The following is a 13215-nucleotide window of genomic DNA, read 5'->3' on the forward strand; positions in this document are numbered from 1 at the left end:
TATATCATAAATTAAGCAGTCCTTTTTCTTTTGCAATCATTTATTGATTGACATGTAGGTTGTTTCCAGTTTTTTTTTTGTTTTTTTTTTTTTTTAGTATATATGCTCCTATAACGAACAGCTTTATCTGTACCCATTTATGAGTCTAAGATAAATTCCTTAAAGTAGAATTTAAGGAATAGGTAAAAAGATATGTTCATTGTTACTTTTCATAGTACTGCCAAGTTGCTTGTGTTAAAAAAAAAGGATTGTGCCAGTTTATATTCCTACCAACTATGTTTCAAGTGCCTTTTTTCTGTACATCTTTGCCAACATTTTATAACGTCCCAATTTTTAAACTTTGGTATCTTAATTTAATTACTTTTTTCAGTTTTAATTTTGACTGTTTACTGATATTCATGTATACTCTTGTTGCAGATATCAGTCTGCTTTTATCTTGTATCTTATGGTGATTTGAGCAAAAATGGCATGATTTTCCAGTAAGCTCAGAAATAATAAACTCAGAACAACTATTACTTTACAAAAAGCAGAAAAGAAGACAGACTTTCTTGCGTATCTGTAGGCCTAGTTTCAGGTGAAGAGAAAAACAATTGGAGTTCTTGCTTATGGCTGAGTTGCTTGTATTCTTAGTGCTGTGTTCTTAGCTGTACTAGTCTGGAATGGAGTTTGTCTTCTTGAATTGGGAGCAGGGTGGGTGGGGAAGGATCTTCGTTCAAATACAGCACTTAAAGTTGTAGTTGATTTTCTTGAATATATGTTTCTTCTTCTTCTGTATGCTCTTAGGACCATTTCTAGAGACCTTCAGTTCAGTTCAGTTCAGTTGCTCAGTCGTGTCTGAACATGGACCCCATGGACTGCAGCATGCCAGGCCTCCCTGTCCTCCAACTTTTTCACTCTCCTCTTTCACTTTCATCAAGAGGCTCTTTAGTTCCTCTTCACTTTCTGCCATAAGGGTGGTATTATCTGCATATCTGAGGTTATTGGTATTTCTCCCTGCAATTGATTGTAGCTTGTGCTTTATCCACCTCCACATTTCGCATGATGTACTCTGCATATAAGTTAAATAAGCAGGGTGACCATGACATACTCCTTTCCCAATTTGGAACCAGTCCTTCATTCCATGTCCAGTTCTAACTGTTGCTTCTTGACCTACATACAGATTTCTCAGGAAGCAAGTAAGGTATTCCCATCTCTTCAAGAATTTTCCACAGTTTGTTATGATCCACACAGTCAAAGGCTTTGGTGTAGTCAGTGAAGCAGATGTGTTTCTGGAATTCTCTTGCTTTTTCTATGATTCACCAGATGTTCTCAATTTGATCTCTAGTTCCTCTGCCTTTTCTAAATCTAGCTTGAAGATATGAAAGTTCTCAGTTCACATACTGTGAAGCCTATCTTTGAGAATTTTGAGCATTAGTTTACTATCGTGTGAGATGAGTGCAATTGTGTGGTAGTTTGAGCACTCTTTGGCATTGCCTTTCTTTGGGATTAGAATGAAAACTGACCTTTTCCAGTCCTGTGACCACTCTGTGTCTTCCAAATATGCTGGCATATTGAGTGCAGCACTTTCACAGTATTATCTTTTAGGATTTGAAATAACTCAGCTGGAATTCCATCACCTCCAGTAGCTTTATTTCTAATGATGCTACCTAAAGCCCACTTGACTTCACACTTCAGGATGTCTGTTCTAGATGAGTGATCACACCATCATGGTTATCTGGGTCATTAAGATCTTTTTTGTGTAGTTCTTCTGTGTATTCTTGCCACCTCTTCTTAATATCTTCTACTAGAGATTTTAAATGGTATTTTTAAAAAGTATGTTCAGTTTCTCTAGGAAATAGATCTGTGGAGCTCCTCACACTGTCATGCTAGAAATCAGTCAGTCCACTTCTCATTGCATTTTAAGCAAGCATTCCTCTTTCAAAACTGCATCATTATATTGTGTCATAGGGAGAAATATACATTTCTCTCTAGGTTTTGTTTCATGAGAGCACTTGGATAGTTTCTTTTGGTATCTGTAGTATTTACTTGGCACATAATAGGTGCCTAATACATTTTTTTGAATAAACATTAAGGTAAAAAGTGTCTTTGTGGGTTAATGTAAGTGTGCTAATAAGGTTTTGTCTCTGTGATAACCATGTTTGGGATATAGTTTTTAAAAACTTAAAAGGGTCCTTCTTAAGGAAGATTTTGGCTTGTAGCATGCCATATTTCAGCAAAGGAATTTTCCTTTGGATAATTCAGAAACCTATGAAATATTCTATTAAATTTTATACCATCATCTTTTAAAAATGCTAACTTTTAATTTTTAAAATCATGTTGTAAGTTCAGAAAATACAAGTGTACAAAAAGACAAAGATGTCTTACAGTCTCATTTACTAGATATTTTTTTACATATGTTTTTTTCAATACACGTATACAGTTTTTCCTGTAAAATGGCACTGTATATTATTTTGAGTGGTTTTATTTACTGCTTACATAATTGTAATATCAATGTTATATAAAATATGCTCCAGTGGTTCATTTGCTTTTAGTGTATGAATGCAGAGCAATAGTAAAAATAGCATTTGTTGATTAGTAACTGTGTGCCAGTGGGTATATCCTAAGCATTTACATATGTTATCTCATTTAATCTTCACTTTAGTCCTTTGAGGTAGACCCAACTATTAGTTCCATTTTAGAGATGAAGAAACAGGGACACAAAGTATTTAAATCTTTTGCCTGAGATCATTTGGCTAGTAAGTGGTAAAGTTAACTTTGAAATGATTTGGCTCCAGAGCCTGGGCTTTTAATTTAAACTAATATATATTTAACCACTCCTCTTGTTGGGTACTTTGATTGTTCTAAGTTTGTGCTATTAAATAGTACTGCAGTAACCACCCTTGTAGCTCTATACTTTTTCTTCTTAAAACTATTTTGAGCAGTGAGGCAGTAATACATGCACCATGGTTTACAAACTACCCAGTAAAAATTAGGTCTCCCTCACAAATCAGTTGTCTTTCTTCGTTATAGGCTACCACAGTTAATACTTGTGGGTCTTTCCAGGGTCAGTCTTTGAATCTATAAGCATATATTTAAATCCCATCTCCTTTTGAAAACACAAATAGCGCATATTCTAACACATCCACTGTCCTTCGCTGTGTTCTCCTTAGCTGTGTGTGTATCTTGGTGAATTGCTCTACCAGAACGTACAGACTGCCGCGCAGCCGCTCTGCCTCCCGCCTCTCTTCCTTTCAACACATGCAGAGCACACCACTTTATGGATGGGGAGTGCTGAACAAATTAGTAAATTACTCGAAGGTTTTATTGTCAGACTTTGAAATAGTGTCACGATCTGCTGCAGAGTAAGTAGTTTGAGGGGAAGGAGGTGAAATTTTGCCTAGGGAGGACAAAGGAGAAAGGGCTGTGTTTGATTCCTTCTTGTGGACTGCTAGAAAGTCTACCTGTTTAAATGTCACCAGAGCTGACCTGATCCATGTTTTGTCTCAGACTGGGTTCTCTTTTGTGCTGAATATATGGATATTTGACATTTTAAAAATATGTTTCATTTTTTAAGAAGTTGTTATATTCAATCTTAAATATATAGAAAAAGGCTATGTATATCATTTTTCTTTGCTCTTTTTTTTTTGTTGTGGTAGAATACACATAACATAAAATCAAGTACCTCGGCCATTTAAAGTATACAGTTCAGCGGTGTGAATACATTCGTAGCACTGTGCAACTGTCACCACTATCCATAGTCATATCCATAGCTCATTTCATCTTGCAAAACTAAACTCTCTACCCATTAAACAGTAACTCCCCATTCTCCTCTGCCCCTGCTGCTGCTGCTAAGTCGCTTCAGTTGTGTCTAACTCTGTGCGACCGCATAGACGGCAGCCCACCAGGCTCCGCCATCCCTGGGGTTCTTCAGGCAAGAACACTGGAGCACGTTGCCATTTCCTTCTCCAGTGCATGAAAGTGAAAAGTGAAAGTGAAGTCGCTTAGTTGTGTCCGACTCTTAGCGACCTCTGCCCTAGCCCCTGGCAACTGCCATTCTTCTTTCTGTCTCTGATTTTGACTACTCTCAGTACTTTCTATAAGTGGAATCGTACAGCATTTGGCTTTTTTGTTTGTTACTGGTTTATTTCACTTAGCCTAGTATCCTCAAGTTTCACCTATGTTGTAGCATGTATCAGAATTTCCTTCCTTTTTAAGACTGAATAATATTTCCTAGTATGTGTATATCACATTTTGCTTATCTATTCATTCATTGATGGATACTTGGGTCGCTTCCACATTTTAACTATTGTGAATAATGTTGCTATGAACATTTATATTTCTGCAAAAAAACTGGCATTTTTAATAGTGACTATGTTGAATCTATAACTGCTCTGGGACTTATTGACATCTTCATGATTTTAAGTCTTCTGATCTGATGGGAATAATGATATATTATTTTAATTTTTGTGAAGATTCAAGATAATGTTCATGGCAAGAACATGTAAAATTAGTCTGTCACTACCACCCTTCTAACTAGGATCGTTTAATAAAGTATTATCTACCTATGATTAAATTATTAACCTGGTAATATGGCTTCTTCTTTTTTTGTGATAGATATCCCAGAAGAGGAAGCTAGATATTGGACCTACAAATTGGAGCAAATCAATGCCTTGGGACCTGACAATGAGGTAGGAACTGTTTTTACAATGTGAAAGTGGAAGTTGCTCAGTCGTGTCCAACTCTTTGTGACCCCATGGACTCTACAGTCCACAGAATTCTCCAGGCTAGAATACCAGAGTGGGTAGCCTATCCCTTCTCCAGCGGATCTTCCCGACCCAGCAATCGAACCAGGGTCTCCTGCATTACAGGCAGATTCTTTACCAGCTGAGCCAACAGGGAAGCCCAAGAATACTGGAGTGGGTAGCCTTTCCCTTTTCCAGGGGAACTTCCCAACCCAGGAATTGAACTGGGGTCTCCTGCATTGCAGGCTCTTTACCAGCTGAGCCACCAGGGAAACTTACAATGTGAAGAGTGTCTGTATAGGACACTTGAAGGGAGTGACTCGGGAACATGCTGAAGGATGAAAGAATTTAAACTGCGTTAAAAAGGTAGCTAGAAGCTTGCCTGGTATTGGAAAGATCTATCAATTTTTTCTTTTCTTCCCATTGTCCCCCAGAAGTGGCTGAATTGGGGTTAGTGTGACTCTAGACTGTTGAGGAGCAAGCTTATACTAGGGAATCTGTCCTCTTGGAACAGAGATGGGCAGAAGGCTTTTTTCCTGCTCATTCCCAGGTTTTTGGATATGTATCCTTGTTTATGTGCTGTTGTTTAGACTACCGCATTGCTTAGTTCCGCTGTCCTAACTTATTTCCAGAGATGAGGTTGGTACACAGAATAGAACACAGTCAGCTCAATCTGGGCCATTAGGAATAAGGAATGTTTTGTTGGTGGTAGTAGAGGGAAAAGGTAAATTTTTTACTTAGGACATGCTGGGCTGTTAGAGCATTTGTCTGATTAGACAGAGATAGAATTTGGAGTTGTTGTTGTTGACTCTCTAAGTCGAGTCTGACTCTGCGACCCCATGCACTGCAGCACGCCAGGCTTCCCTGTCCTTCACCATCTCCCGGAGCTTGCTCAAACTCATGTCCATCGAGTTGGTGATGCCATGCAACTATCTCATCCTCTGTTGCCCGCTTCTCCTCCTGCCTTCAAATCTTTCCCAGCATTAGGGTCTTTTCCATTGAATCAGTTCTTCACATTAGGTGGCCAAAGTATTGGCACTTCAGCTTCAGCATCAGTCCTTCCAGTGAATATTCAGGGTTGATTTCCTTTAGAATTTGGAGTGCGAGGGTATATTTTTGTGGAAATGACTGGAAAGCAACCTCCTGACAGAATCTGAAGCTCAGGGTTGGATGAGGTCAGGCATAGAGTTTGTATTTATTAACATATTTGTAGCAATTGAAGTCATAAGAATAGAAGCACACACTCAGGTAAAGTAGGTAGAAAGAGAAGAACAGAGACAGAACTTTGGGAAACTTCAAAGATAGAATCTTGCGAAACAAAGAAGTCTGAGGAAGAGCTGACTAAAAGAGAGTGCATGCTAAGTCACTTCAGCTGTCTGACTCTTTGTGACCCTATGGACCACGACCCACCAGGCTCCTCTGTCCATGGGATTTTCCAGGCAAGAGTACTGGAGTGAGATGCCATGCCTTCCTCCGGAGAACTAGAAAAAGGTTTTCAGAACAAAGAAAAAGAAATTAAGGCAGAAATTGTTGACAGTGTGAAATATCACCAGGAGTGATTTGATGAGTATGTTGGTTTCCCAGGGCTGCCAAAACAAAGTAGCACATACTGGGTGACTTACAATGACAGAAATATATTCTCTCACACAGTTCTGGAGGCTGAAATTCTGACATCAGTTTTGGTGGGATCAATGTCTTCTGGAGGCTTTGGGAAGAAGCTTCTCCATGCTTCTCTTCTAGTTTCTGGTGCTTCCCAGCAACCTTTGCTGTTCCTCCGCTTGTCAGACACATTATCTCAGTCTCTGTCTCCATTGTCACATGCCTTCCTGTGTTGTCTGCCTGTCCTCACAAAATGTTCTCTCTTTTTGTGTCTGTATTCACCTTACCCTTTGTATTTCTCTTTTCCCAAACCCTGCCTGTGAAGTGGTATACAGCTTTCCAAACTTTGATCTTTGTTTTCCTAGTAAAGAGATGCATTGTATTTTTTATTTTACAAGCTTTACTTTATGTAGAATCAGATGAACGGGTTAAAACAATGAAAAAAAAAAAACCTAAAATGTAGGATACACAATTGTAGAATTTTCCAAGTTCTAAAAATGATGGTTCTTGGTCTATAGTTTCAACTCTTGAGTTTTTTGCTTTCTGTTTCTATTCTAGTATATGGCACTCACTAGGTTTATTTTCTTCATCCGTTCCTAGGCCTTCCTGTTTTTTTTTCAAGTTTTATTGAAATACAGTTCACATAGCATATAGTTCACACATTTAGTAGCTTTTAGTATATTCGGAATTGTACATTTATCACAATTTTAGAGCATTTTCATTGCCCTGTAAGAAGCCCTGTGCCCTTAGCTACTATACTCTAATCCTGGGAGTATCCTTCTCAGACCTAGGTAACCGCTAATCTACTTTCTGTCTGTGTACATTGGCTTATAATAGATATTCATATAAAAGGAATTATACGATATATGATCCTTTGTGACTGTCTTCCTTTACTTGATGTATTTTCAAAGTTTCTTCTATCTTGTGGCATTTAACAGTACTCTGTTCTCTTCCATTGCCAAATAGTGTTACCCTCTATAGTTATGTACTATGTTTTATGTATCCATTTGTCAGTTAATGAACACTTGAGTTGTTTCCATCTTTCTATGAATATGGATAGTGCTTCTGTGAACATTCAGGTGTAAGTTTTTGTTTGGACATACACTTTTAATTCTTATGAGTGTATACCTGGGAATAGAATTGCTGGAAAAGATGGTAACTTGTAGTTAACAGTTTTAGAAACATCTAGACTGTTTTACAAAGTAGCTATACCAGTTTATATTCCCACCAGGACTTTATAAGGGGTCTAATTTCTTCATAACTTTACCAACATTTGTCTGTCTTTTTGAACAGCCCTTCTAGTGGTTAAAAGTGGTGTCTCATTGTGATTATTAGTTTATTTAAAGGCTGTTTTTATTATCGAAAGTCTTGAACATGAAAAATATATAGAAATAACTTCCCTCTTTTGCTGGAGTATTTTATTTATTTACTTTTTTTTATTTTTATTAGTTGGAGGCTAATTACTTTACAATATTGTAGTGGTTTTTGTCATACATTGACATGAATCAGCCATGGATTTACATGTGTTCCCCATCCCGATCCCCCCTCCCACCTCCCTCTCTACCCGATCCCTCTGGGTCTTCCCAGTGCACCAGGCCGAGCACTTGTCTCATGCATCCAACCTGGAGTGGTGATCTGTTTCAGCCTAGGTAATATACATGTTTCAATACTGTTTTCTCGAAGCATGCTGGAGTATTTTAAAATAAATCCCAGACATCATCTTCTCTGAAGTATATATCTTTAACAGATAATGCCTTAAAAAATAATTGCAGTGCCTTTAACACATTGAATTTAACCATAATTTCTTACTAATCTGAGTTCAGTTTTCCATTAGTGTCTCAAAGATGTCTTTTCACAATAGGTATATTCAATTCAGGATCCAGGCAAATTGTATGTATTTGGTTACTATGTTTCTTAAACCATTTTTATTCTAGAATTGGTTTCCTGTTCTCTCCTTTGTTTTATAGAATTCCACACATTCTGGATTTGGCTGATTATGTCCCTGAGGTCTTATTTACCAGGTTTCTCTATCCCTCTTATTTTTTTTAAACTGAAAAACTATATCTCGTAATTTGAGGATTAGATGGAGATTTAGATTGATGTTGTCTTTTGGTTTGTTTTGAAGGCAGATTGTGTCTTGACTCAGTTTTAGTGATGGTAGAATTAAACAGTGGATTCAACTTGGTATCAGTCTATTTCATCTGTTATAAAGTGATCCCCCCAGCCTTTTACCTAATGGTTTTAGCAACAAGTAATAATGATTATTTTATTAAGGTTGCACAGTGATGTTTTTCTAACTATATCACCTCTTCAACATTTACTCACTATGATTTGTCTATAAAACAGAACTTTCTCTCACCTGCTATTTGGTTCACTTGAAATAAAGTCTGTGTAAGAAAAACATTCCTTTAGCAGTTTTCAAATTAATGAGCTGTTGCATAAGTAGCTTCTCAAGGTGACCTGTGCATTGTTTTCCTTTTTCTAATGGCATATCATTGTCAATTTATGAATTTTTATATATTTGTGTTTCAACCCATTGCAGTCTTTGCTCTTTTTGATACTAAACTTGTCTCATCTTTGATAAGTAGAATCTTCTTGGTTTCTTTTTTCTATATTTATCATGAAAAAGTTTTAAGCAAAAATGTAAAAGTTGAAGGACTAGTAAAATGAAACCTGTACACTTATCTCCAAGATTCAGTGATTATCAAAATTTGGTCAAACTCACTGCAAAATCATTTTAAAAACACAATTTCAAATCTTATATTTTTTCCCCTATGGTGTGCAACAGTTCCCATATACAGCAGCCTCTTGGGTCAAGACTGACCTTGGAATCTACCACTTGAGCTTAAATGTGTCACTGTTTGTTACTGTTTCTACTCATGGAAAATTAGCTTTTCACTATTATAAATGCATGCTTCAGTAAACATCTCTGAGCCTGTTTCTCTATGCTTATGTATGGGAGATTCTCTGGGTATATACCTGGAAATGGAATAGCTCTGTTGTGGCATGTGCTTTATGCAACATTACTAGATGTTGCTAAATTGTTTTCTAAAGTAATTGTGCCAATTTATATTCTAGTTTTCCTGCTTCTCTATATTTTTACTAATACTTGTTATTGTCAGATTTTAAATTTTTGCTAACCTAATGGGTTTAGAGCTTTATCATTTAAATTTGCATTTCTCTGTCTTGACTTTTTAACAAAATATATTTATCTATTTTAAACAGAGCAAAGGTGAATATTTTTAATGATAAAAGGTACAATTCACAAAGAAGATAGACATCATAAACCGTTAGACACCTTAACAAAGAAACAAACATAAAGCAAAAATCAGAAGAAATAGAAAAGAAAAACTATATAATCATAAGACATATTTACATTTCTCTAGAATATTTTATCAACTGCAGAAAAAATAAGAACAGGAGCATCTGGAATGATGCCATTAATAATTTAAATATAATAGATTTATATTTAATTAATTTATATTAACCATATCCTACAAAAATATATTTAAAATTTTGTATCTCATACATTGTTATTAGATGTCCATAGGACATTTAGAAAAACTGGCAAAAAGATAGACATTACAAAATTTCTGAAAGTAGAATTCCTTTTTTGTGTGTGTGATTCAGTAATACATATTCACATATTTTAGAAATTATTTTCCATTAAGTTATGATAAGATACTGATTATAGTCCCTGTGCTATACAGTAAACTTTTGTTGCTTGTTGCATATTTATTTTTTAAATTAGAAATCTAGCATTCTGTTCCTACAAGTGGAATCAAAATGTCCTACATTTTTTACTTAGGCAAAAATTAATGTTTTCTAAAATATATATATTATAAATATTATATATATGTATACAAAAGCTTTTCTACTCTGCTTGATAAAGGCTTGAGAAAGAACATCCAAAAAAAAGTGAAGAGATGGAGAAATTGGAGAACATAAACTAAATGAAATGGGAGCACTGAACATGAAATAGAAATTGTGAAACAAACTAGATAAAAGTAAAAGATCCTCATTAAGTCCATTGCTTTTAAACATGACTGCTCATTAGAAACATATCTGGAGCTCTGACAAAAAAAAAAAAGCAGTACCTAGACATCTGTATTTTTCAGAAAATTCTAAGTTAATTCTGATATACATATGAAATTTAAGAAGTGATTACAGATTTTTCTGTTAAGCAGTAATTTTGGTGACATAGAATTCTTTAATTTTTCTGTTGACCAGTGGTATTAAGTAGGTGATAGTTACATGATCACAATAGCACAAGATATTTATCTGTTTTAACAATCAATAGCCAGACAAAAAATAAAAGATAATTACAATTGCAAGCTGTAATGGAAACATGATTAACCTAACAATATAAGATAATTACATACAATCTGGGGGGCCAAGCAGAGTGATGTGGTAAGTGGAAGTGCATACATGTACATGTTTTCTTCTGCTCAGCCAGTCTGTGTCTCTTGGTTGGTGTATTTAATCCATTTACATTTAAGGTAATTATTGGTGTGTATGATCCTATTACGATTTTCTTAATTTTTAAAAAAATGTTTTGAGATTTATTTTCTGTAGGTAAGGCTTTTCCTTCTCTTGTTTTCTGACTAGAGAAAGCATTTGTTGTAAAGCTGGTTTGATGGTGCTGAATTCTGTTAACTTGCTTGTCTGGAAAGTTTTTGATTTCCCCATCAAATCTGAACGAGAGTCTCGCTGGGTCGAGTATTCTTGGTTGTATTTTCTTCCTTTTCATCACTAAATATATCATGCCACTCCCTTCTGGCTTGTAGAGTTTCTGTCGAGAAATCACCTGATAACCTGATGAGAATTCCCTTGTTATTTGTTGTTTTTCCCTTGTTGTTTTTAGTATTTTATCTCTGTCTTTAACTGTTGTCAGTTTGATTACTGTGTGTCTTGGTGTGCTCCTCGTTGGGTTTATCCTGACTGGGACTGTCTGTGCTTCCTGGACTTTGTTGATTATTTCCTTTCCCATGTTAGGGAAGTTTTCAAATATTATCTCTCTTCAAACATTTTCTCAGGTCCTTTCTTTCTCTTCTTCTGGGACATCTATAATGCGAATATTGGTGCATTAAACATTGTCCCAGAGGTCTCCTAGTCTGTCATTTCTTTTCATTCTTTTTTCTATATTCTGTTCTGTGGCAGTGATTTCCACCATTTTGTCCTCCAGATCATTTGTCCGTGCTTCTGCCTCAGTTATTCTGCTATGAATTCCTTCTAATGTATTATTTATCTCTGCTTGTTTATTCTTTAGTTCTTTTAAGTCTTTGGTAAACATTTCTTGCATCTTCTCAATCTTTGCCTCTATTCTTTTTCCAAGATCCTGAATCATACTCACTATCATTATTCTGAATTTTTTTCTTTTTGGAAGGTTGCCAATCTCCATTTCATTTAGTTGTTTTTCTGGTGTTTTATCTTGTCCTTTCATCTGGGACGTAACTTTCTGCTTTTTCATGCTGATTAACTTTCTGTAGTATGGCTTTGGTTTCAGCCACTGTTGAATTGTGGTTCTTCTTCCTTCTGCCTGCCCTCTGATGGAGGAAGCTAATCTGTAAGTTTCTTGGTGGGAAAAACTGGGTCTTGCTCTGGTGGGCAGGGCCTTACTCTGTAAAGCTTTAATCCAGTTATCTGCTGATGGGTGGGGTTGCTCTTCTTCCCTATTAATTTTTTGGCCTCAGCCCTCATGTCTGTGGATTTCCCTCATAGCTCAGATGGTAATGAGTCTGTCTGCAGTGCAGGAGACCCGGGTATGATCCCTGGGTCAGGAAGGTCTGCTGGAGAAGGAAATGGCAACCCACTCCAGTATCCTTGCCTGGAAAATCCCAAGGACAGAGGAACCTGGTGGGCTGCAGTCCTTGGGGTCGAAAAGAGTCAGGCACGACGGAGCAACTAACACACACACACTCGTGTCTGTGGACTCTGTGGTTGGGTTAATGGTGACCTCCAAGAGGGTTTATGCCAAAGGGGACCTTCCCAGACAGCTGCTGCCAGTTACCCCATCCCTTGGTGAGCCCCTGCCAACCCCCTCCTCCACAGGAGACCCTCCAACACTAGCAGGTAGCTTTGGTTCAGTTTCCTATGGAGTCCCTGCTCCTTTCCTCTGAGTCTTGGTGTGCGAAGGTTTTGTCTGTGCCTTTCAAGACTAGAGCTGCTGTTTCCCCAGTCCTGTGGAAGTCTTATAATCAAATCCCACTGGCCTTCAAGGTCAGAGTCCCTGGGGATTCCCAGTCCCTCTGTTGGGTCCCCAGGCAGAGGAGCCTGATTCCGGGCCTTCACAACAGTGGGAGAACTTCTTTGATGTTACTGTTCTCCAACTTGTGGGGCGCTCGCCCAATGGGTGTGGGATTTGATTTTATCATGATTGTGCCCCTCCTTCTGTCTTGCTTCACCTTCTTCTTTGTCTTTGAACGTGGGCTCTCTTTTTCTGGTAGGTTCCAGTGTCCCTCTTTCGATGGTTGTTCAACAGCTAGTTGTGATTTTGGTGCTCTTGCAGGAGAAGATGAGCACATGTCTTTCTACTCTGCCGTCTTGAACCGGAAGTCACATTTGTCTGTTTATTGGTGACATTTGTCAGTTAAAACAAAGACCAGTGTCCTCTTGGATCAACTAGGAGGAGAGAGACAATAAGCAGGAAGTATAATAAATACAGTTAAACTTCAGAATATCAGAAATGCTGTAGGAGAAAAACCCATTTTCTCCATACAGGGTTCTTTTAAGTTATTTATTTATTTAGTTTTGTCTGTTCTGGGTCTTCATTGCTTAGAAGGGGCTGCTCTCTAGTTGTGGTGTGTGGGCTTCTTCTTGCAGTGGCTTCTCTTGTGGAGCACAGGCTGTAGGTGAATGGGCTCAGAAGTTGCAGCTCCTGGGCTCTTGAGCACAG

General features: G+C 37.2%; 1 protein-coding gene across 1 annotated transcript in view; it reads left to right on the forward strand.

The window, feature by feature from the left end:
- Positions 1–13215, forward strand: part of UNC13B (unc-13 homolog B) — a 197173-nt gene that overhangs the window by 48877 nt on the left and 135081 nt on the right. The window contains exon 6 of the mRNA XM_065907910.1: positions 4594–4667. Within this exon, the coding sequence (XP_065763982.1) occupies positions 4594–4667 (74 nt within the window). The remainder of the gene's footprint in view (positions 1–4593; positions 4668–13215) is intronic.

This window comes from Muntiacus reevesi, chromosome 17, assembly GCF_963930625.1.
Source record: "Muntiacus reevesi chromosome 17, mMunRee1.1, whole genome shotgun sequence".
NCBI classification, from domain to species: Eukaryota; Metazoa; Chordata; class Mammalia; order Artiodactyla; family Cervidae; genus Muntiacus; species Muntiacus reevesi.